The sequence below is a fragment of the Excalfactoria chinensis genome, chromosome 1 (assembly GCF_039878825.1).
Source record: "Excalfactoria chinensis isolate bCotChi1 chromosome 1, bCotChi1.hap2, whole genome shotgun sequence".
Lineage (NCBI taxonomy): Eukaryota > Metazoa > Chordata > Aves > Galliformes > Phasianidae > Excalfactoria > Excalfactoria chinensis.
In genome coordinates, this window is record NC_092825.1 from 160,961,590 (window position 1) to 160,988,619 (window position 27,030).

The 27,030-nt window shown below is 36.5% G+C and overlaps 1 protein-coding gene across 1 annotated transcript in view; it reads left to right on the forward strand.

Moving 5' to 3' along the window:
* The window catches only part of TRPC4 (transient receptor potential cation channel subfamily C member 4), a 132,642-nt gene that overhangs the window by 82,093 nt on the left and 23,519 nt on the right, over window positions 1-27,030 (forward strand). The window contains exons 4-5 of the mRNA XM_072361423.1: window positions 13,996-14,332; window positions 25,959-26,098. Of these exons, the coding sequence (XP_072217524.1) occupies window positions 13,996-14,332; window positions 25,959-26,098 (477 nt within the window). The remainder of the gene's footprint in view (window positions 1-13,995; window positions 14,333-25,958; window positions 26,099-27,030) is intronic.

The following is a 27,030-nucleotide window of genomic DNA, read 5'->3' on the forward strand; positions in this document are numbered from 1 at the left end:
TTTTACACTACCTGCTGTGAAGAAAGATAATAATATTTAATCAGTAAGGTAATGTATTCATTTAAATTAGAGGTTGTTCTAAATAGCTAGCCGTAAGGGCTTCATTAGCAGCCTTTTTAGGATTTACAAAAAGACATGACTCAGTTATGCAGCATTTGACATTAAGCCAGTCTGAAAGTGTTAAGGAAAGTAAAAAGTGTTTGGTACATTATTAAAAAAAAAAAATAAAATAAAAAAAATTATTTCAAGGCTTGGACTCTATAGTTTTTTTGTTTTGATTTGATTTTTTGTCCTTCTAGTAGCATGCAGTGCTATTTTAATAGCTGTTCTTGCAGTATGTTGGTGCTATGAGGTCCTGAGATATTCTACATAACAATCTTTAACTAAGGCAACTGTCAGAATCAGCCTAATATTCCTTCATATTTGACAGGAAGAGATAGACATCTCCAGACAACAACTCAGAATGCCAATGAACAAAATCATTTTTGGCACTACCTACAGTCCTTCCACTGATTGTAGAGGTGACATGGGATAACTAGATGTGTTATACAGGGCAAAGAGAAGGTAAAATTCTTTCAGAACAGCATAGAATGATAGATACGATTTCAGATGGTGAAGAACAGTAGCATTAAGCTAATTTTGTGGAAGTCTTGATATTCTGTTCTGAGAAATGGAAAAGCCCCTTTAGCTGAGATGGATGAACCTTGAGGGCCTGTCTGCTAGAATCTCTTTGACAGCTGAAGATGTGTCTTCCTTTCTGGTACCCCATAAATTCTATGTTGAGCAGAAAATTTCAGTGATAAATTGAGTTTCTCACAGAGACTCATGTTGTTTATATTTATTTTCCTGTTTAGATCTCAGGTTGGATTTCTTTGGGGGAAATGCTTGGACATGGAAAATGTCTGCCTCTCTTGAGGAAAAAGGTCTCAGTCATGCCGTTTGCACAGTTTGTGTTTAGGTTACAGAATGGATCAAACAGTCTTGGACTGACTCCTACTAAACAATATTGTTTCAAGGTTAGATGAAAATTTTGCAGGAAAAACTTTTGGAGCTATGACAGCCTGCGAGACTATTTCATTTTGAATCATTTCTTCATTGTTATTTTCAAAGCTGGAAACCCATAGTGAGTTTGTTCAAAACCAAAGTAAAACTCTTGAAATAAAAATAAAATAAAATAAAATTAAAAAAAAAAAAAAAAAAAAAAAAAAGCTTTAGCATGCATTATATGTGGTCCTATTCTCAATATAAATGTGTTAGTCAAATCACATGAAAGGTAAGTAGCATACACTTGAATGAAAAGAGGTTATTGTCTTATCCATTAAAGAAAATTAAGGTTGGGTCTTACTAACCTGGCTGTGAAAAGTGTTCTTTGCTCTGTATTAAATCCTGGCAAAATTTGTCTAGGTGTAAGAGCACATTTTATTTTCTGTGAAAGATCTTTCCATGTATTAGCATTGCAATTTATTGTGTGCAAATAATGGTAAAATAAAACTTAGTACTTAAGATTGTTGATTTGAAGTAGGCTTGCTTTTGAGTTCAAGCATGCTAGTGAAATTTTACAATCAGAATATACATATTTGCTTGGATGCTAATTATATTTGTGGCTAAAGATATGTCCTCTCCTTCAATTTTAGTAAGACTTTAACAACATCACTTCACACTGTATTATTGTATCCAAGTTAGACATCATTAGGATTTTGCTGTGTGGACTGACTAGCAAGACAGGTAAAAAATGGATTGAGTAATCAAGATCAGAGGGTTATGGTTGCTGTGTCACAGAAGAGTAAAAAAGACAAGTAAAAGCTGCATTGCTGCAGGGTTCCATACTGGCCTCTAGCCTGTTTAACAGGTGTATCAGTGCCCCATACCTGGAAGTGTTCAAGGCCAGGTTGGATGGGGCCCTGGACAGCCTGGTCTAGTATTGAATGTGGAGGTTGGTGGTCCTGCCTGTGGTGTGGAGGTTGGAGCTTCATGATTCTTGAGGTCCCTTCCAACTCAGGCCATTCTGTGATTCTGTGGTCAGTGATATGAAGAAGATGGAGCTCACTCTTGAAGAGTTTTTAGGTGATGCCAAGTTAGAGAGACTAGCTGATACACTCAAGGACAGGGCTGACAGGAGGCCAAGAAAATTCTACCAGGACAAATCAAGTCCTGAATCAGGGGAGGAAGAAGCCCCTGCAGCTACCTGGGCTGAGGACTGCCTGCCTGGCAGCTCTGCAGAAAAGAAGCTGGAGGTGAGAACAAAATGCTGGACAGAAGTCCTTCTAAGTACCCTTCCAAACAGAATTATCCTATGATCCAGTGACAGGAACTGAGGTGTGATAATGCATATGCCAATGCCAATGTGCTTGGAAGTGTCTATGAACCTGTCATCAAAATTATAGAGAATGACATACTCTTTCTCATTCTTAGGTATTAGGAATTCTGGCCATGTGAGTCTTTCTCATATATGCCCTGACATATCAGCTGAACGCACAAAGCTGCAAACATTTTTTATCTTCCTAATTCTTTTAAACTTTTAATGTTACATACATAATTTTGCTGTTATTAATATTGTACCACTCTAAGAATACTAAACTTTACATATAATTCAATGCATTTGAAGTAACCAAGCAATATGAATTTTCAAATGATTCACCAAGGAGACGGGTAGATAAATGAATCGGTAGAAAAGTATTTATCACATGAGAAGGTAGACAGTGAAAGTGTTCAGTTTACAGGTGTTTTGCCCGTGTGGATGAAACACAAGTACTTCATATTAGGAATAAAAGTAGTAACAAAATATATTAAAGAAAAGAATTGACTATCAGTTGCATATACTCTTCCTCCATTGCTTAAAAATTATCATCATATCACCTCTAAATACTTAGGAGAAAATCATTATTTTGTAATTCTCAAAGAGAAAACTAAGGCAACAAATTCCCCTTGCTTTCTGCTTTCCATCTTTCACAAATATTATTAATGTAAATTGGCCATAGTTGTAACACTGACAATACATGTATTCTGACAACGCAATTGCTCTCTCATCTTTGGATCCTTTGGCTTCTATTCTTCTTGAATTCCCATGGACGAGCTTGGATTTGTTATAGGTCCAGCAAGCTCAGTACAGAAAAAGAAAAATATTTCCTTAAACAGTGAAATGTATCTGCCATCCAGTCTTCATTTCAAAACAGCAGGTGAGTTTTTGTGTTTGTAAGCTGTCAAAGAATTTAAGGTTTTGTGTGTCAGATCCCTTACTGAGATTTTTAAAATTCCCCACCAAAAAAACAATCTAAAAACAACTGATGTTATGCTAACTTTGAAGCTCTAAAAGGAAGCACTAAAGGAGCTTGCAGTTAAGACTTAAGTGGTTTTGCTTATTACCTGCAGATTTAAGATGTAATTCAGTTGGCATTATAGTTTAGTTATTAAGTATGGATAGTTTTGTTTGACGTCCTCTCTGCCTTTCACTGAAGTGTGTGGATGTTGAGGAAGTTTCGCTGTGTTGATAGAAGCTGAAAATAGAGTGACTACAACATCTGCCAGGGTTGGACCTGACAGGAGCAATGGGGGGGGGCTCATCATTACCACCACCTCAGCAAGATGGCATTTAGGGTGTGAATTTGAGAGGACGGTGTGGTGAAGAAGTTTTGTTTCTGTGATTAGTGTATGTGATGCAATTAGCTTTAGGCCTTTACAGCTACAGGATAGGCATTAGGGAGAAAATCAGAAGCTGGAATGAAAGATGAGAGACAGAGGTACTAACAGCTAAAAAGGCACTATCCAGTCTATCTATGAGTCAAGGCAGAAGTCCTTTATTTAATTGATTTTGTTAATTCCACCTACACTAATTGGTGACTGAACTCTAGTGGTGTTCCCCAGGAGCTGGTATTGGGGCTAGCTGATACCAGAATGATTAATATATTTATTGATGATCTGGACAAGGGAATTGGGTGCACCCTCACTAAGCTTGCAGATGACACAGAGTTGGGGTGAAGAGCTGATCTGTCTGAGGGTAGCAGGGCCCTTTAGAGGGATCTGGACAGGCTGGATAGCTGGGTTGATGCCAATGGAATAAAGTTCAACAGGTCCAAGTGCCGGGTCCTGCACTTTGGCCACAACAACCCCAGGCAGAGCTACAGATTTGGGGCAGTTAGGCTGGAAAGTTGTGTGGGGAAAAATATCTGTGAGTGTTAACTGACATCCAGCTTAACATGAGAGAACAGTGTGGCCAGTTTGCCAAGATGGTCATCGTCATTCTGGCTTGTATCAGAAATAGTGCAGCCAGTAGGAGCAGAGAAGTGATCCCTTCCCCGTACTCAGCACTAGTGAGGCTGAACATCAAGTGCTACGTTCAGTTTTGGGCCCCTCACTACAAAAAAGATACTGAGACATCAAGGCCCTGGAACATGTCCAGAAAAAGGTAACAAAGCTGTAAAGGTTTTGGAGACTTACTGTCTTACGAGGCTGAGGGACATGGGATTGTTCAGTCTAGGGAAAAGGAGGTTCGGGGAAGATCTTATCATTCTCTACAACTACCTGGAAGGAGCTTGTGATAAGCTGGGAGTCAGCCTCTTCTCCCACACAAGTGATAGGACATGAGGGAATGGCCTCAAGTTGCACCAGGGGAGGTTCACGTTGGAAATTAAGAAGAATTTCATCTCTGAAAGGGTGATGAAATATTGGAACAGGCTGCCTAGGGATGTGGTGGAGTCACTGTCCCTGCAGTTGTTTAAGGAAATGGTAGATGTAGTACTTAGGAGCATGGTTTAGTGGGCAGTGTTCGCAATAGGTGGACAGTTGAACTAGATGATCTTAGATATCTTTTCCAGTCCTAATTTTTCTACAGTTCTATGATTCTATATGTTACACATGAATACAGGGTATGTGAAGACGATGTACTATCTAAATTTAAATTATATTTGTTAACTGTTTATGGTCTGGTTTGGCCCAGTTCCGTGACTAGCAGGGTGGAGGGACCCACAGATCCATACCCTGGGAAGGGATAAGGGAAGAAATGTAGAGAGGTGGGCCCCAAAAAATAATGGCAGCAACAATCTGAGGAGAAACAAACTAATTTACTAAAGAAAATATAGGAATGCAAGATAACACACTATAATACAATATACTACAATGTAATTATAATTGTGGCTAATAAATCAAATATAATGAGAAAAAGAGTGTCCAAAAAATTGAAGGCCTTACACTAATGCTGAGGTGAAATGCATGGTCAGATTGAGCAGCAGGGAGGAGAATCTGACGATTGAAAAAGGAAAAGAGGTTGTCAGGTGACCTTGCCAGGGGTTATATCTCCTTGCTGTGAGATATATGAGATCCTATGTAGTATGTAGGTCTTCTTCTCTTCCGGGACAGGTACCCGGAACTTGAGCATTTACTCTTTAACTCCCAGTGCACTAAATGATGTTATGATGTGGAATACTGATAACCAAAAATCATAAAATCACAACAATACTTTATGTAGAAACTTCAGTGTTTTTGTGTTTTTGTTTTGTTTTGTTTTGTTTTTGTTTGTTTCTCCTTATTCAGTTATCTTTTTTCTAGACCACAAGTTTCTGTGTTCTTAACTATAACATAGGTCGGATTCTCGAATACATTTTAGTTTAGGGAATCATTACTTCATATGTACGATCGGTATGCATTTGTTTAACATAATAGGAGGGTGAAAAATAAGCAGTAGAAAATACTCCTTCATAAGGATTAAAGAGCAGCTGTTTTTTAGAAACATACCATTTCTGACCTGCTGAAGCAGAAGCTGGGGCACACATGTCATGCAGTGACAATAGTCTTCAGAGTGTATTTATCTGACAATGAACAAATCATGATTTCCCAAGGAAGAATGTGCCTTTGACCTACAGAGACTAAAACAGAGTTTTTGCTTGTATCATTGCACATACACAATATGCCTCCTCCACTTCTAGCCTTTGGCAAATGGGATCTTTGTCCCACATTTTCTGAAAAAATATAGACACATCTAACTAACAATATAAGCCAGTGTGTTGTATTCCATCTCTATACAAATATCTGTGCAAGTTGGCCAAACAAAAGCATTGGAATTATCCAGTTTCTAGAAGCTTGCAGTGAATATTAGAAATGTAATGCAGCACAGAAACACACTGCACAATTCTGTAAATATGAGTAACTACTGCTTGAGGATTTCTCTCTACTGCTAAAGGAAAACAGACCACTGCCCAGCCTTGAAAGCAAGCGACGCTAAGGGAACCATCTGCAAACTGGCTACAGAAAGTTGTACATTTTCCCTGCATAGAGCCAGATGGAGAGAACAGAACTGGACCCAGTGAAGAACAAATAGGGGTGTATATGACTGAGACCTGGGGCTCAATCTCAGTCACTGTCCCTCAAACTCTCAAACTCACTCAGTTGTACCCTCAGTATCTCTAAAAGTGATTCATATGTAAAAACTCAAGGAAGGTAGGCTTTTTGTCAGACCCTTCCATTTTTCTGGTACTTCACCATGAAAGAAACCAGCAATGTTATGATATTTTTTTAATATGGAAACAGTGAAAGTATCTCCAGTGCTTCCTTGAAATACCAGACTATAATATTTATCCACAACTAGAAAAACTTTGTAAGGAAAAAGGACTGTCATCTTTTCTCCAGGCTCCCAAATTCCAGGTACACAAATTTTAATAAGTAGCTGTCATAGAAATCTTCTCATTGTGGGGAAGAACATTATTTCTTATGTCTGTTCACAGGGGAAGGATATTTTCTTGAACTAAATCCTGCCCTTAAGTGTAAAAGAGCTTTTGGACAGCATGGCTTTTCAGTGAGCAATTATACTCCCTGCAAACCTTCCAAGATTCATATTGTGTGTTTAAAGCACAGAAGATGCACATAGTGGTTGTCAGCTTGCCATTTAAGAACACACATAAGGCAAAACTGGGAAGAAAGGTAAATAGCACAGCTAATGAACCAATGAAAAATGTATCTGAAGGACGGAAGAAAAGCTGGTGAAGGCTAAACTTGGTATACAGTTGATACATCTGCCGTGGATTTATTATAAAATATGTTTTTCTCCAGCCAGTGGTCTTAGAACACACTGACAGTCACTGCCCACGTTCAGTTTCGACTCAGTCTTTGAGCAGAAACTAGGTGATTAATCTGATTTTTCGAGTGAATGCATATCCAAATTAGACAAGAGATGAAAAACATTGGAGAACTGGAAGAGAAAGAAAAGTAGACTGAGTGACTGAATACATTCAGTTCATTTCTGTTAATAAAGCTGAAAAACTAAACCTCCCTACAACATATTAATAGAAAACTTTCAAGAAAAAATATGGAGTTTATTGCTTTATTCAGTTTAAATGACTGTCATAATTCTGTTTATTTATTTTTCTGTCATCTCCCTAATTCTGTATTCAGTCAAGCCTACAAACAAGCATTAAGCTTTCCAGAACTTGTTTCTTTTCATAGAAACAGGCAGAGCCAGAAAAACTGTGTCACTGTGTCACTGTGGCAAAAAAGAAATTTAAAATGTTAAAATTAAAAACTGCTATGTCACTATTCATACAGTTATGTTCATTAATTATTTTAGTGAAGTATTTCAGTCTTCACTTTTATGTACAAAGCTTTGTGGCCTCGTGGCCAAGAAGGTTAATGGAATCCTGGGGTGCATTGAAAAGACCATGGCTGGCAGGTCAAGGGAAGGGATCCTCACCCTCAATTCTGCCCTGGTGAGGCCACATCCAAAGTATTGTGTTCAGTGCTGAACTCATCAGTTCAAGAAAGGCATGGGTCTCCTAGAAGGAGTCCAGTAAAGAGCCAGAAAGATGGTTATGGATCTGGAGTATCTCCTGCATGAGGAAAGGCTGGGAGACCTGTGGCTGTTCTTCCTGGAGAAGGGAAGGCTGAGGCGGGATCTCATCACTCTTTATAAATATCTAAGGTGCGGGAGTCAAGTCAATGGGGGCAGACTCTTTTCAGTGCTGTGCCACAATAGAACAAGGGGCAATGGGCAGAAATTCCAACACAGAAAGATCTACAGTAACACAAGGAAGAACTCTGAGAGTGATAAAGCATTGGTGCAGGCTGTGCAGAGAAGTTGTGGAGTCAAACAAACAAACAAAAACAAACATCAAACCCCAAACACTCCAATTGTATTCTGTTCTCTGCGAATGCTATGTAAACTCTGGAGGCAACTACACTGTGAATTTGTTTTGCTGAAGGGGCCTGATCTGGTTCTGATTTCCCTGATGTTATCCAAATTTGTAGGCTCTGGTGCTCTAATCATGACTGAACTGGTTAATTCCCTTAATCACAAAGCTGTAGACAAAGTTGAGGAAAATCTGACCGAGTGGTTTCTTTCCTGCAGGAATTATGATTATAATGACATCCTTCTCCAGTCAGCTGTAGACTTGAACAGCGTGGACTTGAGAGTATTAAAAGTAATTGGCACAGGACTCAGGGTTCCTGACCTGACCAAAAAGCAGACAGTAGAAACGTACCCAAAGGAGTCCAAAGAACAGTTCTCAGCTTTCAGAAAGGAGAATTAGCGCTAATTCAGTCAACCAAGTTAAAGCACTTAAATTGTAATTAAATGTTATTTGTCTTACTGAACCTGTCTTCACAGAGTAAGTGCCTAAGTCCACAATTATAACTGGAGGTGGGGGAGAGAAGGGGGGATGTATACATAGGAGAATACGTGGTGGTGTCTATAGAGAGATAAAATAAATCTACCAAATTGAAGAAACTACTTAATGAGGTTTGGACTTGAATCTGTTATTAGTGCCAAGCAAATATACTTTTCAGTATCAAGAGAGAAAATTTTGACATCTAAATTTGAGGTTAAATAACCAGAACAGCTTGGGTTTTCATAATGTATCTGGGAATATATATATATATGAGTTAAAAAAAAAAAAATGTTCTAGAGAAAGAAAAAGTACTTGTGCTTATGATCATTGTGCAATCACTGGAAGATGTGTGGGACAAAATAGCAGACCTCAGTGTAAACATTTTCCAGAAACTTTACTGTCATGATTGATATGAATTCCCCCTCATTTCTACATAAAGGAAAAAAAAAAATAAATTGCAAGATGATTGTTTTTCTTTGATAACTTTTTGTTTTTCTATTTTTATTTTTATTTTTTTACATTATGTTTACAAAACACTTGATTTCAGAATGATAATTTGATTCAGATCTCAGATTATTTTAGATTACTTTGTAAGTGTAAAAGTGGCACTATCTTACAATTGTTTGGATTTTTTGTTGTTGTTGTTTTGTACATTTGTGTATTTGGTATTTGTGTATCTGGTTTTGTACATTTGTGTATTTTCTAGTACAGTGAAATAAATATTTAAAGGTGCTGTTCTGCTATAGAAAGAACAGACTTGACTTACAATGACTGATACATACTGTATAAAAATTTGTACTCTTAGAAAAATATAACTTCTTGAAAGTAATTATATAGTTAACAGTATTGCTTAAATTATTTATTCATCCCTTCAATTGACAATAGGACATGTATTACAGGAAAATTACAGATCAGATTTAATAAGTTTGTAAAATGAAATTATAAGCAACATATATATTTCTCATAACCAGAATCTGGCTCTGCTGTTATTTATAGCAAATAGATTGTTTATCTGCTGACTCAATGAATAATTTCTGATTTTCACCACTATCAGGGAAGAGCCAATTGCTTGCAACACTGAAAGAATGAGCACCAACACTTTTTCCAACAAGCAGAGTCCGTGAAGCAGCTGAAGATGGGCAACTAAGAATAATCAGTACAGCAAAACCCCTCACATAATTACAAACTGCTAGTAGCTAGTGGAAGGCATTGTAATGTGAAAATATAAACACACTGATTGCTAACTACATGGAGACAATGTCAGTGCCAAATAGCATCCAACATCATACTGACAGTACAAAAAATGTTTTGAATACCTCAGAATGTAATATTTTCAATTAAAGAAGAAAAAATGTGTTAAAGTGAAAATATTTTGACATAAGCAATGTAGAACTAGCAAATTACTGTCCTTATTTTTCTAGTTGTAAATGTTTGTCCAAAATAGATATATAAGTGATTTCAGGCCCCCAGTTCACCAGAAGACTTATTCTTGTTCTTAGCTTTGCCATGTAATCTCCCAGATGTGTTCCAATCCATTTACAAAGGAAATGTCTCATTGATTGGGCATGAGGTTTTTTTCCATCCACATCTATCAGTCCTTTATGATGGAAGGATTTAGAGTAGCTGGAATATAAATCTGATTTAAACAGGAGACACTTTTTTTTTCTTTGCTTTTTTCTTTTGTTTTCTTTCCCCAAGGTAAGGGTTTTTTTGTTATGATTTGTTTTATTTTTGTGAATAAATCACAAAATAAATTGTAATAAGAAATGTATTTACAGATAAACTTAGCTGGCCTATATAACCATGCATAACCTAAGAACAATGCCTTTGAGACAGCCTATACATATTTGAGACAGCCTAGTTATACTGTGAGCCCAGGAAGAATTAATTCCCAGCCCAAAAAGACTTCAAGATCCCAGTTCCTCAAACAGATGAGGACAAGTTATGAGAACACACCATTTTTCCCCCATTTAATCTGAAGAAAACAGGCCCACAAGGACAAGAATAGAGATGTAGTGTGCAGTATGCAATTACAAGCTCCCCCTCTGTGGGCAGCTGAGGAAAAAGCCTGTATGTTCATCACTGTGTGCATTTTCCTGACATCAACACTGTTCCCCATTTGTACTTCCTTCATTATTCAGCTAATGTAGTATAAATAGTTATTAGTACTGAACATCTTTTACGACATATGGTGACACTGTCTTCAGCACAAAAAAATGGAGCAAGCAGTCAAATTTGTGGAAACTAATTTGGACATTTTTAATAATGTTATGCAATTCCTTGATAAATGAAGTGCAAAATAATATCTGTAAAAGAAAAGTCAGCAGGAGATTTGGGTTAATTTTCCAGATGTCTGAAGAAGACACTTGAACAGTTTGTAGAATGTTTATACAGTCAGTGGAGCTTGGAACCATAAAGAAAAGGCTGCAATGAAGATACATTACTCTGTTGCTTCAGGACATTGTTCACTAACCTCGCCAACTGTGTTGTTTGATAAAAGTGACAGCATGAAACTATATCTGGACCTCCCAGAAATGCAATATATAATCTGTAGACATTGTATTGTGGGTTCTATTATAACCTTTTGCCTGCACTAATAAAACTGCTTCACTAAATGTGAGGTTTATAAAGTGCTGACGTTGTATTTTACATACTTGATCCATACCACCCCGTTAATCTCTTCCTATGTTTCTTTTTTTTTTATGTAGTAAGTCATTTAGAGAACATTGCCAGTGCTCTTCCTCTATAATTAAAGGTGATAACTCTAACTCTGGCCACATATAATGTGTATTGTAAGTTAGTTTTCCACTACAGCCAGTGAATCCAACCAGTGCCAAAAGTGCTATGTCACATCTGTAATGGTCATAATCTTAAGAAAAGTATGAAACCTAATTTATTGAAAAAAAAAAAAAAAAAAGAATATAAAAAAACTGATGGTCCATTGTCCAGAATTTAAAAATTTCCTTCAATTCTGAAAAATGTCTTGTGCCTGAGAAACAAACCTTCTCCTTTCCATGTTGTACTTCAGTAATACAGTCACAACACGATGGAATCTGAGTATTAGGAGGCAACAATTTTTTAAGTCTATTCAGAAATTCTGTAATTACTCATTACACCTCCTTACTGTATTAATGTTGAATGTTTTGTATTTTAATTGGGGTAAATATTAGCACAAAGCAGCTACTGCCAACACAGTCTGAAGCATCTTCCCGATGGCATTGTCAGAAAGCATCTCTTCATGGCATGAGAAGCTTCTGCACCTTTTTGGGTCTACTCAGTCTCAGGACAGCAGAGTATTTGGACATGGGAAGGAAAAAAAAAGCCCTCATTTTGCCTCTTTTCCTTTACATTAATAAAAGGGAAATTAATTCTTTTTTGCCATATTTGGCAAGAAGCATGCCTCCTACTTTTACCACTAACCTTTGAGCTACCTACTACATTCATCACATTGGTCACCAAAATAACAAGTGGCCCACAGGTATTGAGGAAGGGGACAGTGGCAAAATTCAGGAAGACTCATGCTTTGGGTGGGATGCTATATAATGAGACGATATACAAAGAAGGAGAAGCAAACAGATCTGTCACATTCTGGGGTTAATATATATATATATATATATATATATATATATATATATATATATATATGAAAATTTTCTAGTCAGGAACTAGTCCAAGAGTCATATTTTTTCCACCAGTCAAGCAAAGAGCTAAGCTATGTATACCCAAGTAAGAGGGTTATTTTTTTGTTGATGTTTTAATTTGTTTTTTGTTTTGTTTTGTTTTGGAGGGAGGCCCCCGTTAAAAAGTTGGCAACACACAACTAAGACACTGTTCTGATACAATATTATTCCAGGCCTTTGTATTTTCAAATAAGCACCCAGAATCCTTGTGAATGCTTTTTTTTTTTTTTTTTTTTTTTTTTTTTTTCTCTTAACAAAAGAGAACACTTTATTAGTCTTCTTAAAAGATATTGAGGATATTGTCAAGATGCTTACATTATGAGAGTAGATCATCTTTTCTTTCACAATAGTCAGAGACAGCATCAGTGCTGGTGTCTGGAAGGCAAATATGTCTCTGTTAAGATCACTGGCATTTCATTAATGTACACCAGGTCTGAACTTGGCTCAGGTTAACGTTTCTGACAATATCCAGACATATACAGAAAGATGCATGCTGACTCTCATTTCAGTCCAGACTAAATAGCATTTTCTCCTGGTAGGAGTCCCACTGATTTCAGAAACTGTCTGAGAACTTACCTATCATTCATCTCCAAAAGAACTTATCTTCTATAGTTTATTGGTATTATCTAAATCATGTAAAATCCAAAACTCTGTGCATTTAATTAGATCTCAAATATTAAATTGTTTAGTGTCAATTAACTGTTCTAAAGTAATAATTTCAAGATAAATAGTTGCCTGCAAATCTTTAGTAAGTCTTCAGCTACTGATTGAAAACAATGTATCTGTGTAACATGTGAAGGAAAAATTTTCTTGTGCTTCTTTTATTAAAAAGAGTACATCAATTCAAGCTGTCTTTGTTGCATATGTTGCTTCAATTCTATATTGCTTATGTCAAATCTAGCATGCTGCTCCTGTATATCCACTTTATAAGAGAAAGTATCAACTCATGGTTACATCAAAATATGTCATAAAAACCTTGAATATACTTAAAGCTTCCTAGAAAAGATAGCTGGAAAATATGAAACAGTTAATGATATATTTATTTTCGTTTAAACTCAATTTTAGGAATCATATTTTAAAATTCAAATCATGTCACTGACAATGGACAGATGATGAAGGATTGTACAAGATAGGAATACAGCCTGACAAGGATTAGTGAGGTGCTATGGAGTGCTACTGTTTGGTTCATATTGTGTAAAAAGTACGTAAACTTACTTTTAAGACAATTAGAAGGGAGCATACTGAAAATAGTTCATTTTCCCTTTGGAATTCAGTTCTACTGTTTATAGATCTTTTGCTCTAGTAAAAAAAAATGTGCTTTCCATTTTCTTAGTGACTTCCACCTGGTGGTCTGGGAATTCTCTGCAAGTGAAATGTTGCTGTTTAAATAACAGAAGTATTTCTTGTGAATTTGTTTCTGAATTTGACATCAGGTTTTGAAATATCCGTGTTTTACAGTCCTTTGTCTCCTTGTGTACTTTACTTACAGGGAAGTCAAGCTTTACTATGTAAATGGAATTTTGGGAGATTTGTACAGTACTTTTTGCACTGAAGGAATGGTAGACTGACCTAGGCAAGCGTCGCTGGTTTTGTGAACATGAAGAGCCTGTGGAATTTTCCTTGTTTTCTATCTCTATCCAAATGTTACTTTGTGTATCATAGATAGCATGGAAATAATTTTGCAGTGGTAACAGGGAACTAACAGCCTCCCTTTCTTCTTTCCTCAGTTTGTTGCCCAGCCCAACTGCCAGCAGCTGCTTGCATCCCGCTGGTATGACGAATTCCCTGGATGGAGGAGGCGACACTGGGTTGTGAAGATGTTGACATGTGTTGTCATAGGACTCCTTTTCCCAGTCTTCTCTGTGTGCTACTTGATAGCTCCCAAAAGCCCCTTAGGGCTGTTCATCAGAAAGCCATTTATCAAGTTTATCTGCCATACTGCATCCTACTTGACTTTTCTGTTCCTGTTGTTGCTTGCATCTCAACACATTGACAGGTCAGACGTGAGCATGCAGGGACCACCTCCAACCATCGTCGAGTGGATGATATTACCGTGGGTCCTGGGTAAATGTATTACTAAAGAAAATACAGTGAAAAGTGTCTTGACCCCTATGGTTTTGCCAAACATTCCTGAGGGGGAAGTCATGGTTGAGAGTCATAAATCTGTCACAAATTACTGAGCTACTATAACAGGCAAATACTATGGTATCTATCTGTTGTGTTATCTGTGTACTCCAGTTCTTAGTGGAATTATTAGAGAACTCAGGAAATGCTTAAAAATTACCAAACAGTTGGATTTCTGACATATTACAGTGAAGGAAAAGATTAAATAGTGGCATGAAAAATTAATATTGATAATATTTTTAGAATCTATTTTCTTGAGAGTAGAGAAATTCTTCTAAATTGTTGTGTTGTTTTTCTTTTTTTTTTTTTTTTTTTTTTTCCCAGTGCTATTATATTTATTTATTTATTTATTTTAAGTAGAGTTCCTTTAACTCTGATAATTATTTGTTCATGTATTAGAATGGGTCACGGTGTCAATTCTGGAGCATTACTTTGTTACCTGTGAAGGTAAAGAGCTCTTTCTTTCTACTATCATCGATCCACCTGCTGCAAATAGTGCTGACCAACCTTTTCATGTGACTACATTAAAATATCTACGTGGAGTAATTTTACTCTGCCATACCACTGACGAAAACTTCCGAGAGAAAAACAAAATCTTTTCTCATCAGAAGGCATAAGAAAGATTGCTAGGGTTCTTCAAAAGGAATGATTAACTCTGTGTTCTTATAGTTCAAAGTAAAATTTCAGTTGGAGTTTATTGAAAGGCATTTTTGCATGAGCCATGTCAACCTTACATGTGTGCCTGTGTGACTGCACTCTTATCAAATGCACTATCTTAGGTATTGCACTATATGTGGTGTGTCTCCATTTCTCTCTGCCTACCATGGCCTTTCCCATGTATCTTATTTCATTCATTTCAGTCTGATTCCTAACCACATCAGGACAAATATTATAACCAATATTGACCAAAGTGGAACTGTGGAAGAAAAGACTTGGTACCTTAAACTGCTAGAGTTGAAGCTTGATATATTCATTTAAATCATCATCATGGAGAATTTAATGCACAACTTTTTGAAATGTTTTGGTGGGCTTTTGATATGCTTACCTCTCCCAGAGCTTCCCGTTAAGGTGCTGCTTCTCTTCGGCTTTGAAATTTTTCCTAGACATCCATCTTTTTTAAGAGCAAAAAACCAACAAGGCTTTTGGCGTCATTGGTGACATAATTTATAATGTAGTGTGGAATTTGATATACTCTATTTGTCAGTGCCTGGCATTCTGGAGGAGAATTAGTGCATTAGTTGCACACATTACTTCCTCAGAAATCAGTGCTACAAAGCTGAGGAGAAGCAAGGGGTTCTTTGGTACTGTTCCATGCCTTTTATCTTTTAAAGATATAACATCCTGTAGAAAATGGCACAATTTGAGAAGGGTAAGGGCTATTTTAAATTTCATAATTATATGCGGTGGCGCACGGTGGAAGAACTGCCGCTTGCAACTCCGGGGGCCCGGGTTCGATTCCCCCCTGTGGTGCAAGTGGCAGAACTGCCGCACTGCTACACAGAGGGCCCGAATCCCGGGAGTTGGACTCGATGATCTCTAATGTCCCTTCCAACTCGCATGATACTATGATACTATGATATTATATGACTAACTCCTCCCCAGAAAAAGTGCAGTGGGAAAAAGAACCTCCGTTACCCTCAACTTCTAACACTGTTGTTTTCTTGGGAATGAGCTTAAATAACTCAGCACCCCTAAGCATATTATCCCTCTTCTGCCTGTGCTGAACAAGCCCTTCCTCCACAAGTCAGTGAAAAGACCTGCTGCATAAACAAATGTTTATGAGCATGAATAAAGATCAATGTTCAGATAAGATGTGGTCAGAAAGCTTGTGGTTAATTTAGACTATGATTTTCAGAGAGACTGGTATCTTCCAAAATCTATTTATCAGAAGCATTGTATGTTTTACACAGTGATCCCTACTGGTTCAAAGTGGTTCCATGGGGCATCCAGTTTCATGCTGAGTGTTTGGACTTTGGCTGCTGTTTTCAGTTCACATATATAAAGATTGTGGTACGGAGATCTTTTAATAAATTAAATAGTTTTTATTATGTTCCTATCAATAAGATAAGGTTAGATTCTAGACCACAAGTAAGTCTGCCTAAAAGAGTATGTAAAGAACTCTTGAATTGCTTGAGGGATCCTGTCTGAAAAGTATATAGATATCTTTGCATTTCATGGATGCAAATGAAAAATATTGAAGTCTGAGATGAAACTAATATGGCACAAGGATTTAGTTTTACTCTGAAATTGGAAATGTGCCCAAGTAAATCATTTTCCCAAAGCAAAGGTTATCCTGGAGTAGCTACAGCATGTCAAAACTATTAACATTTTAAACAATAGAGGTCTTTGTTTGTCCTTCTTTCCATTAAAATGCTTCTGTGTGTAATTTGCATTTTAATAGCTGGTTCTCTAAAAATGGGCAGGAAGAGGAGCTTTACTTTCCAGGCTTCTCTTCCAAAGGAATTTCAGCATGCATATATTTCATAGAATTTGGGAAGTTTTAAGATTGTCCATTATGATCTAAGGTCTCCAACAGTTAAAGGATAATTCTTATTTTCCTACTACTATGTAAAAGAAGATTGAATATGCATAATTAATACATATTAGAAGTGTCCAACTAGAGTAAGGAGGTTCAGAAGAAAAAACTATATTGAGCTACATTTCCATGGAGACTATCAATTTTTCATTTTATAAGTCTCTTAAGGAAATTTCTGCATTAATTTTGTCTTTTACATGATTAGAAGATTACAAAAGCAGTGTGAAATATGTGGAGATTATCTATGGAGCAATAAGTCAGTTTAACAAGGCCAATGAACTTTATAGCTTTAAGAAAGAGTTGTGGAAAAAATCAGTGAATAAGAAGAACTGGAATTGCCTTTCCTTGTATCTAAGAAAATGTGAGATAAGCTTTTGCTAGTAAGATTTTTTTTCTTCATAGCAGCTGCTAATTCAGATTTTCCAAGCATGCCAGATGCTTCACACTGCAGAAGCATACTCTCATCTCCTATACTTGAGAATCTATCACCACTGAAAAAGCCAGGGCAGAAAACAACAACCCCATGTTGTAAAAAAGCGAGGAAGAACATTTGGCAGCATCAGTTTTCCCATCCAGTACCTACATTGCCTTTGAATGTGCTGAGAATGATGCAAAGTGGAAATAAGCCCATGTGCCTTAAAGTAGCTCATATACAGATAATATTAATCCCTATAGACTTCCCTATATCTGTTTTAATCTGCTTTAAACTTGAGCAGTGGCCACAATAAATGTCCCCTGAGTCCTCTGTGCATTCAACTCACCAGAGAATGCTGTATAGTTCAGAGAAGTAAGCCAACAACAATTTCTATATTTCTGATATTAGCAGATCGGGCTAAAAAGCTCCTTGCCAGTTGTTTGGAATGATTGCATAGAAAAAGACAATTTTTAAGTAAATTTGTTTTCATGACGCTTTTACTCTTTTATGAGCATTGCAACTATTTTATTCAAGATAGTCCTGGAGCAGTAATATGTTATTACCAGGTCTCTGTAACAATGTTTTCCCTATCTATTTCTTTCTGTTATTAGCTTATATGAATTATTAGACTGTAGGAATCTGTGAAGCATGTGGTTGTGTTGTGTCAACAAATGGTTATGAAGAATATTTGAGAATGTACACTGTTTTTAGTACTGAACATAATGTACATCAAAACTGATTACATAGCAAGACGCTTCAGATGAAGGAATCATAAAGGTAGCAACACACATCATCTTCTAAATTTTTAAGATAAAATACGTAAGAAATGTAATTATACAGATTGATAAGTTGCAGGGAATGGGTATAATGACTACTAATACTACTAATACAGCCAGCAAAGTGAAACAGCACATAACCAATAGTGACAGAAATGGTACAGTGAAGTACAATACCTGACAAAGCTGGAGTGCAATTCCAGTCACAAGGGATAATGCACATAATGACCACACAAGGCCATTTAATACAAACTGCTGTTCAACACAGGCTAATTAGAAAGATAAAATGAACATTCGATTTGAATGCACTTATGTTAGGTATGGAAAACTTCCTTCCCAGTAGGCAATATCTATAAATTCTCTTATTTTATATGATAGTATCAAACAATCACGTAAAGACAAGTTTTCAAGTATAAACAGATATTAAATGTGATCTGATTTTTTTCATTATACATAGATTCATTCTTCTTGCACATCTTGTATTACTTTGTGGATCTAAGCCTTGAACATACTTGAAAACTTTATTTCTTCCCCCTAACTTCATGACAGAAATCAAACTATTCTAGCAACACCAAGAGAATGCAACCAGTATTGGGAATAACAAAAAATATGTAGAAATTTATGGATACAACATGTTAATAAGTATCAGATTGCAGAACTCTATTTGTAGGATACATATTGTTTTATAAATTAATGCTCTGTTTGTTAACAAGAGTTAACCTCTTCACAATATTTTTGTGAAACTAAGAAAGAATTAAATCAACTTCAATGCATGCTTTCCAGAAAGTTTCAATGAAGTCATGGAGATTAATGCATAGCGTTATGCATGATCTGTTCCTTGTACAAACTTGGAGAGCTTAACATATGTGCAAGCAGTAAATGTGGATATATTTTCTCCTTAAACAGATTCATAGACTCTTATGCAAAAGTACTTGAAAAAATGGACCAATGCATTTGGGTGGATACATTTCTATCTACAACATTATTGCATAGCAGAGTTCAAACATAGAAATGTGCAGAATTGCAGTGTTGTATTTCCATTCTGAAGTATCTGTATCTATCTCTTACTCCAGACTCAGGTATTCAGCAAATTTGGTAGTCATGAATTGGTTACATCAAAGTAAGCATTAAGAGAAAGCAGCTCAGATGCCTACAAAGAGGAAACTGACATCAATTTTGAAAACTTTGAAAATCTAGCATATTTTTTAATGTATGTATGGTAAATACCCTACAGGAAACCTATACTTTTTTTTAGCAATTCATGAAAAGGCAGTTTTGATAACCCCAGAACATTTAACATGACACTAGGCACTTCTGCTTAAGCATGTGATCTATCCCAAAATTACGGTCTTTCATGCTCCTGGAGATCGTAACAACTACATCATCTCTGTGTACAGTCCACTGATATATAAGGCTTAGGTACACAGAAGATGAATGGTTTGGGTGAGTAACTTTATTAGCCCCTTTGGCCAACTTGTGTTGAACATAACAGTTAATCCAGGTTGCAATTTCTTGGTTTATATTCCTGTTCTTTACCAAAACCCCGTTTTACAGATGCATAAAAACAGGAGAAGAAAAAGGAACAATAAAGTTAAGATAGATATAGCAGGTTAAATCACCTTTAAAATTCCATTATGATAACATATCACAGTCCATTTGCATTTCACATTTTGCTAAAGAAACTCAGAAGATTTTCTGGAAGAAAAAAAAAAAAAAAAAAAAAAAAAAAAAGTAACTACAAATTACTAATTACATGAGTATCATTTCAGTATCCATGAGAGTAATGGAAAAGTCAGACTTCTTGCTATTTAAGATATTAGTTAAAGGGAACAACTATCCCACTTACAAATTTCTGAATAAATACTCAAGCAGCTGAACAATCTGATATTTGGTGAAACTAATCTGTAAGTACTCAAGGGACTGTTCAGTTCTGATCAAAGAACTATTTTTCACCATAGTCACTATCATTAGCTATGCATTTTGGCCAGTGATGAAAAGGGTCCTGCATGTAGGTGACAATTGCTATGACAGCATTGTTTCTTGAAAAATACTCCAGCACCTCACTGTGCTCACATCCACTGTATGGACCCTGAACATTTAACAAGCCTCAATGAATGCCACTGGGTTCAGTTTTTTCAGTATGGAAGACTTTTTATTCATGTGCACCTCCATGTCAGATGCCATTCTGTGTAATCGGGTTATCTAGATTTATCCGTGATCCTGTGCTGCCACCTGTCACAAGGCAACAAAATATAAGTAAATACTGGCAGGAAGAGTAAACTGATTTTAGATATTAAGTATTCTCAGTGTTGAGATGCATGTTCAGATAATTTAAACGGGCAGTAGTCCCAGATTCAGATTACTTGAGTATCACTGTCCTGAGAAGTGAGCTGGGGGAACAGTACCTCTGGCTAAGTCATTCCTAGCTTGTTGCCTGACCTTATACAGGTCACAGACACACTCCACAAACATCCATTTCCCTATTCCTAGGAGAAAGCAAAGGATCATAGAATAGTTTGGATTGGAGGGGACATTAAAGATCATCTAGTTCCAACCTCCCTGCTATATGCAGGGACATTTCTCACTTGAGAACATGACTGGTTGCTCAAAATCCTATCCAACCTGGCCTTGAACACTTCCAGGGGTGGGGCATCCCTAATTTCACTGTGCCAGTGCCTCATCATTCTCATAGTAAAGAATTTCTTCCTTGTATCTAATTGAAATATGTCGTATTTCAGTTTAAAGCCATTAGACCTTCTCTTATTCCTACAAGCCCTTGTGTAAAAAACAAACAAGAAATCAACAACAAAAGCATGCCCTAGTTGCTTTTGAATTCATGCACATTTCATTGAAATAGCTTATTCCTTAACAAAATATGCCCTAGAATTACACCAGCAGAACTCACTGCTCCTCTTGCCACCATCATATGCCTTCAGTAGAAATCAGTTTGTCAGATCATGTGTAAAACAGAAGAGAGATTTCAAGCCTTATAAAAGCTCAACGAATTCCCAGGAACAACCTCCCCTTGTTTCTGAGAGCATTAGATCTTCAGCATTATCTCACTTCTTGTACCTGTAAAAACTCTAGAGTAATTTGCAGAGCAAAGTTGAGTTTGTCAGTTAACTAGTTTCACAGCCCAGTGAAAACATGCCCTTCACATACTGAAAGGCTCTTGTTGTACTTGGCATGCAGAGACTGACTCTGAAGAGCCTTCTTCCCATCACTAGATAGTAAGGAACAAAAATAGCACAAAGCTCTAAATCTTTCACAGGAAAGGTAAGAGCAAAACAAGCTAGGAATCCACAAATGTTTTTAAAAACAAAGTTCAGAATATTTTCATAAATTTCTTTTACAATCAAACTGAATTACAATCAAACTGGGCTACAGCCAAGTTGCACTGATCTGCTTACTTGCGTAATACTTCACAGTGCTTCACAAAATGTCTCCATGCTGCTTGTAATTCCCAGGTCGTCATGTGGTCTGTAGGATTCCTGCCCTGTATTTAAGTCTACTTCATTTCATTGAAACAATAAGATACTAAGTCACAATAATTTGTATAGTGCCAACCTCTTTCAAAATATCCACGCTATTATTTATTTATTTACTTACTTACTTAACTTTTAAGCTATAAACAAGAACAATAAATGCTTTAACATCTCACCTTCAGCATCTTGTTTTGAATCCTTGATTAATAAGGTGGAATAGCTTCTTAATGTTGATAATTTATATGAAAATAAATGATAGAAACAAATGATAGGATTATGAGGATTGGACTCCTCAGATAATGAAGTCAGGTGTCCAGCTACTTTTAAGTATTCCAAGTAGAAAGGGAGAGTATGTAAGGTCACAGAAAAAATATTTCTTTGATCTCTATGTCTGTTTGGTTTTTTAAAGATAAATCAATTTTCCTAGCCACTATCTGATTCTCCCAGTGAATATAAGAATGTATCAGACTTTGTGAAGAGAAGAGCTGACTTATCCCTGCTGACTTCTCCCTCTTGCAGAAAGTTCCTTTTTATGATCTACAACAGCATTTCAAGATCTATGGATGTGTGACTACAAATTAATTCTAAACCATGCAGCTTGGATTCTTGGATGCTCCTTGCCCAATGCAGAACCATTGTGTAGGCTTACTAGGCCTTGAAGAAGTCTTCAGTTTTGCAGAAGGACTCCACATTTTTCTAGGATAACCCTCCATGTGCATTTGGGAGGACTTACAACACCATAGAGATTCCATTTCTTCCAGTATTCATTATTTCAATATCCATAAGGATACCTATCCTTATAGAGACCTGGTATCTCCAAAGACTGAACTCAACTTTCATGGTGCTATTAACAAAGAGTTACAGATTTTGGCTGTTCATCTTAGGAATTTGTATCTCCCAGGTTTCTCATTCAAAGAGAATATTAGGTATCTGACATGTCTGGGAAGTGCTATTGATCATGTGTGGATATGGACGCATGCTTGTCACAAGCATGGAATCCATTTGCCTGGAATATCCATCTCAAATCTGGACAACTGACACCCAGAGTAGTGTTATAAGCAGAAAAGTACCAACACAAGGTACAGAATCTCATGCCTCCAAGTCCCATTTCAGTATCGGGCTCTGAAAGCCTTTAAAATCATGATCCAGACTTTGAGCCTTAAGGCACAGAGACTGCTCAAAAGCAGTGACATTTTTTCAAAAATTCTGAATCTAAATGAATTCTGCTTCATTGAAGAGCTCCCAGTCAGCTCTTTCCCTAATTTTTACATTAGGTGTAGACTGTGAGACTGGGATTCATCTGACTTAATGTTGATATCTGTAGCCCAGAGTCTGTATCAGTGCCAGTCCCCAGGATCAACCCTCTTTCTCCATTGAATTTAAAGCGAATCTGATGTGGCTGCCTCAGATGGAGCTGTCTGCATTGTAGACAACTAAAATCAGGTCAGAAAAATCTTATCCCCAGCCACAGTGAATCTGGTCTGTGTCAGCTGCTGAACAGAAAAGAACAATTTTATTACTTAATTATCACTTAATGGAGACGATCTGCTCCATTATGGTCAGTTAGAGTCAGAGTCAGCCTAGCTTCAGATTCTCTGGAGTCACATAAAATCTCAGTAATTGTGTTTATTTAAGGAGTTTGCACTTAGGTATTTGGATGTCAAGAATTACAAATATGTCAAATCTCCAGTGTAGCCAAAAATAATGTAGGATTTCCAAAAATCATTTTCTTAAAAAGAATAATCCCTGCATCAGAATAAAACTGATATGTGGTCTTGGACCAATGAAATAAAATCATCAGTACAACGATATCAAACTAAATTCACAACTTTTCACTGAAAACTTCAACACTACTCTGTTCCACTAGAAATCTTTAATAGGTCAGTATTTCTCTTCACATCAACTTTATACATATATTTCATTTTCAGAGAAGGAACTGGTAGGAATAAGAGTGTGATTTTTCATTCACAAAACAAAAAGTCTATGCCAAAGCATTAGACAGCATTTATTTTTCAGTCTGTACATAGTTCTATTTTTCTGTCAATGCTACCAAAGTATGAGATGGTGAGCAACAGTCTTACAGTGAATAGCCTTATTGCATTTATGTCAGTTCATGTCTTTGGCAGTTGTAAATCATGGAGTACTTCAGCAGAAGACTTTAATGAACTTACAGTCTTTAAGTACTTGTTTTATTGATCAGACCAACCTACTCCTGCTCTAAGCATACTTTAAAGGAAATATTTAACTGCAATGAATTAGAAAAGAGTTTGTTTAGTTGTCAGTGTATTCTATTTCTATAAAGCTTTTTTTTTTTTTTTTTAATTATTACTGTTTTATTTTAATTTATTTTTAAAAAAATTGTAAGATTATTCTCAGTGCAGCTTTCTGCTTTCAGAGTGACAGGAGTCCTCCCAGTGTCAAGATCACTTAAAAACTGGCAAGGATCAGTTCACTAACAACAAGACTTAGGGACCATATCTCTATTGCACAGTCTTTGGCTCTCTTCTGAGCCCCAGCACAGGCTCCTGTGGCACACTGAATATTATGTACTGCTCTGTGGTTTGAGCAGGACCAGTTCCAAGCAGTGTTTGAAATGTGACGAGTATATTACAGCCCACAAAACCCATTGCTTTTACAACCTGATGACGCTCGAGATGTGCCTAAAGCATAGCCAAGGACCAAGCAAGAATGTTTGCAAGTTCATGGACTACATGTTGAATGCCGGAGGGTACTCTAGAGGGAAGAAAGAACCACATCTTCTATAGTCTTGTTTGTACTCTGTGACAGGAGTGTGCAGCCCTTTGAAAAGCAGATGGTTAATGCCTTGCACAGGCTGAATCTGACAGGCATTTATGAGCCTACCTAGTAGCCCTGTGAAGGTATATTCTCACTGTGATGGTGCTTGGGTGAAAAGTAGGAGCAGCGGACACGTAATGGATGTTCCTGCAACTATGCAGGCAGGTGAAATAGTGATGATGATGTGTTTGAAAAAGAACTGCATGAAAATAAAAGTTGCTGGATCTATTAGAAGATTAAGATTCTTCTGAGGCTTCTGACTTCTGATGATAAATTGCAGAAACAAAATGGGAATGTGTGTCTGAGATCTGATGGGACAAGGTAGAGAAGAAGGGAATTTTTCCTTTGAAAAGCAATCAGGAGACAAAATGACTTAATCCAAAACACTACACAATTAAATTGTACTCATCCTGTCTATCCCCCTCATCTGACCTCCTTTACCCTTACAGTCAACTGGAAAAACACTGAGACAAAACTTCAAGGTTCAAAGTCAGCTAAGCTGTGACCGAAGTTATGTGGTTCCCACATGAAATCTATTCAACAATTTCTAAAAGAATATATGATTAGCAGCAGGCGGAAAGCCATGATAAATTAACTATATCTCAACATCCATACATTGTAGGCTGGCCTTAGTTGCTGTATATGTTGTCTCTTCAATGAGCACGAAAGTAGGAAATTCTTTTAAGCAAATAATTAACAGAAAAAGTGTGAAAGCTTTACTGGCATTACAAACCAAAAAGATCTGACAGTAATATGCAGTATGCCTCTAAATGTGCCATTGTTTATGTGTTCTATCATTCCATATAATGTAGAGCAAAGCAGCTCTTCTTTGCAAACATAGGTAATAAATCACATTTTGTATGTATGAAGTATGAATACATACAGTAAATGCAATATTTGTAGTGGGATTTTCAGAGAGATTTTGAAGTTTGCAGCACTCAGGAGTCTCCACACAGTTGTTTCTGAAGCTTTTGAACTGAGGTCATGTCAGACAACTTGCAAGATTTCCCACCGTTTTGAGCACCCAAACAGTTTCTACTCCTTTAGACTCCAAAGGAAGGAAACAACAGAACATTTTTGACTGAAGAAACTGTTTTTCCTATAGGAAATACAATGCTTTACTTGAGCACTGACAGAAAACAATAGAAATTCTATCCCTTACACTGTTTGTTTCAATTTAAATAAATTAATGAGTTGGCTTGGTTCCCGCAATCTCCAGTTGAACTCTATTGCAGCAGATAATGAGGACAGAGTTGGCAGTGGTGACTGGTTTTGTGACCTTCTTTGTATTTATTAGGATATGATGGGAAGGGGGATTGAAGAAAGCCAAAGAAATTGCCCTTGTACAAGCAGATTAATTATTTTTTCCTGAAAAGTTAATTCCAAAAACATTAGTTGAAAGATAAAATTTCAACTGACTATATATGTAATTTAGAGCACTCATCCACCTTTCCTAATGTAAAGAAACTCAATCTATTGTGAGATGAGTATCTAGATAAGTATCTAAATCTATTTTTTATTTAGTATTCACTCTTAATGAATTGTGTTCTTTTTACAGGCTTTATCTGGGGTGAAATTAAACAGATGTGGGATGGTGGACTACAGGACTACATTCATGATTGGTGGAACCTCATGGATTTTGTAATGAACTCCTTGTACTTAGCAACAATCTCTTTGAAAATTGTTGCATTTTCAAAGGTAACTTTTCTTTTTATTATTATTAATTTGAGCAAAATATCTAAGGTAACAAATTAGGCTTCTAATGAATGTTCTGCAGCTCTGAGAAGAAGTCTGACCAGAATAAGAGCAAACAAAAGATTACAGCTATTTTTTTTTCTCCTACTTAGCTCAGACAATTTTTTTTTAAACCCTTAATAGTTATTCAGTTTTTATACTATAATATTTTTGAAAAGGCAAATCACAGCTTATGATTAATATTGTTTGTACAATGTTATGTTTTATTTTAGTCTTAGTCTGTTTTTCAGTAAGGAGTTACCTACCATGCAAAACTGGACTGCACTGAAAGTATTTACTGAAAATTTGTGTGTGTGTGTGTGTGGAGAGAGGGAGGGGGGGGGGGGGGGGGGGGGGGGAGGGAATGCAGAAGAACAAGATTTTAATTTTGTTCTAAAAATTGTAAGTGCAACTTGATTAGAAAGTAAAACTGAATGGTATAATGCAATCATGCAAGGTTTTCTCATTATAAAACAACTAAAAAATAAACAGTCATTCCACCGTTCCAGGTAGCAAAGCAAGTAATTCACAGAAAATGTGTGTGTCTAAAGTATTGGAGATGGCCAATTACTCACTTTAGAATAATATTAATTGCAAGATATTATAGTCAATTCATCCCATATAGTTTCTGCTTATGGTAATCAGATTCCAAGGTGAGATTATCTATGTTAATGTGCATCCATCACTCTCCAAATTAGAGCTTGCATGCCATTCATAATCATCACAGTTCATAAAGCACTATCTTTGGCTCCTTGGCTCTGCAGCTATTTATTTATTTATTTATTTATTTTTAAACTGTTTGTGAAGTGTTGCACCCAAATAACATTCCTGTTCTTTTAAAGAGCCTCAGTTCTGGTAGGCAATCAAAACAGTGTATGTACAAGGATATAACAAAC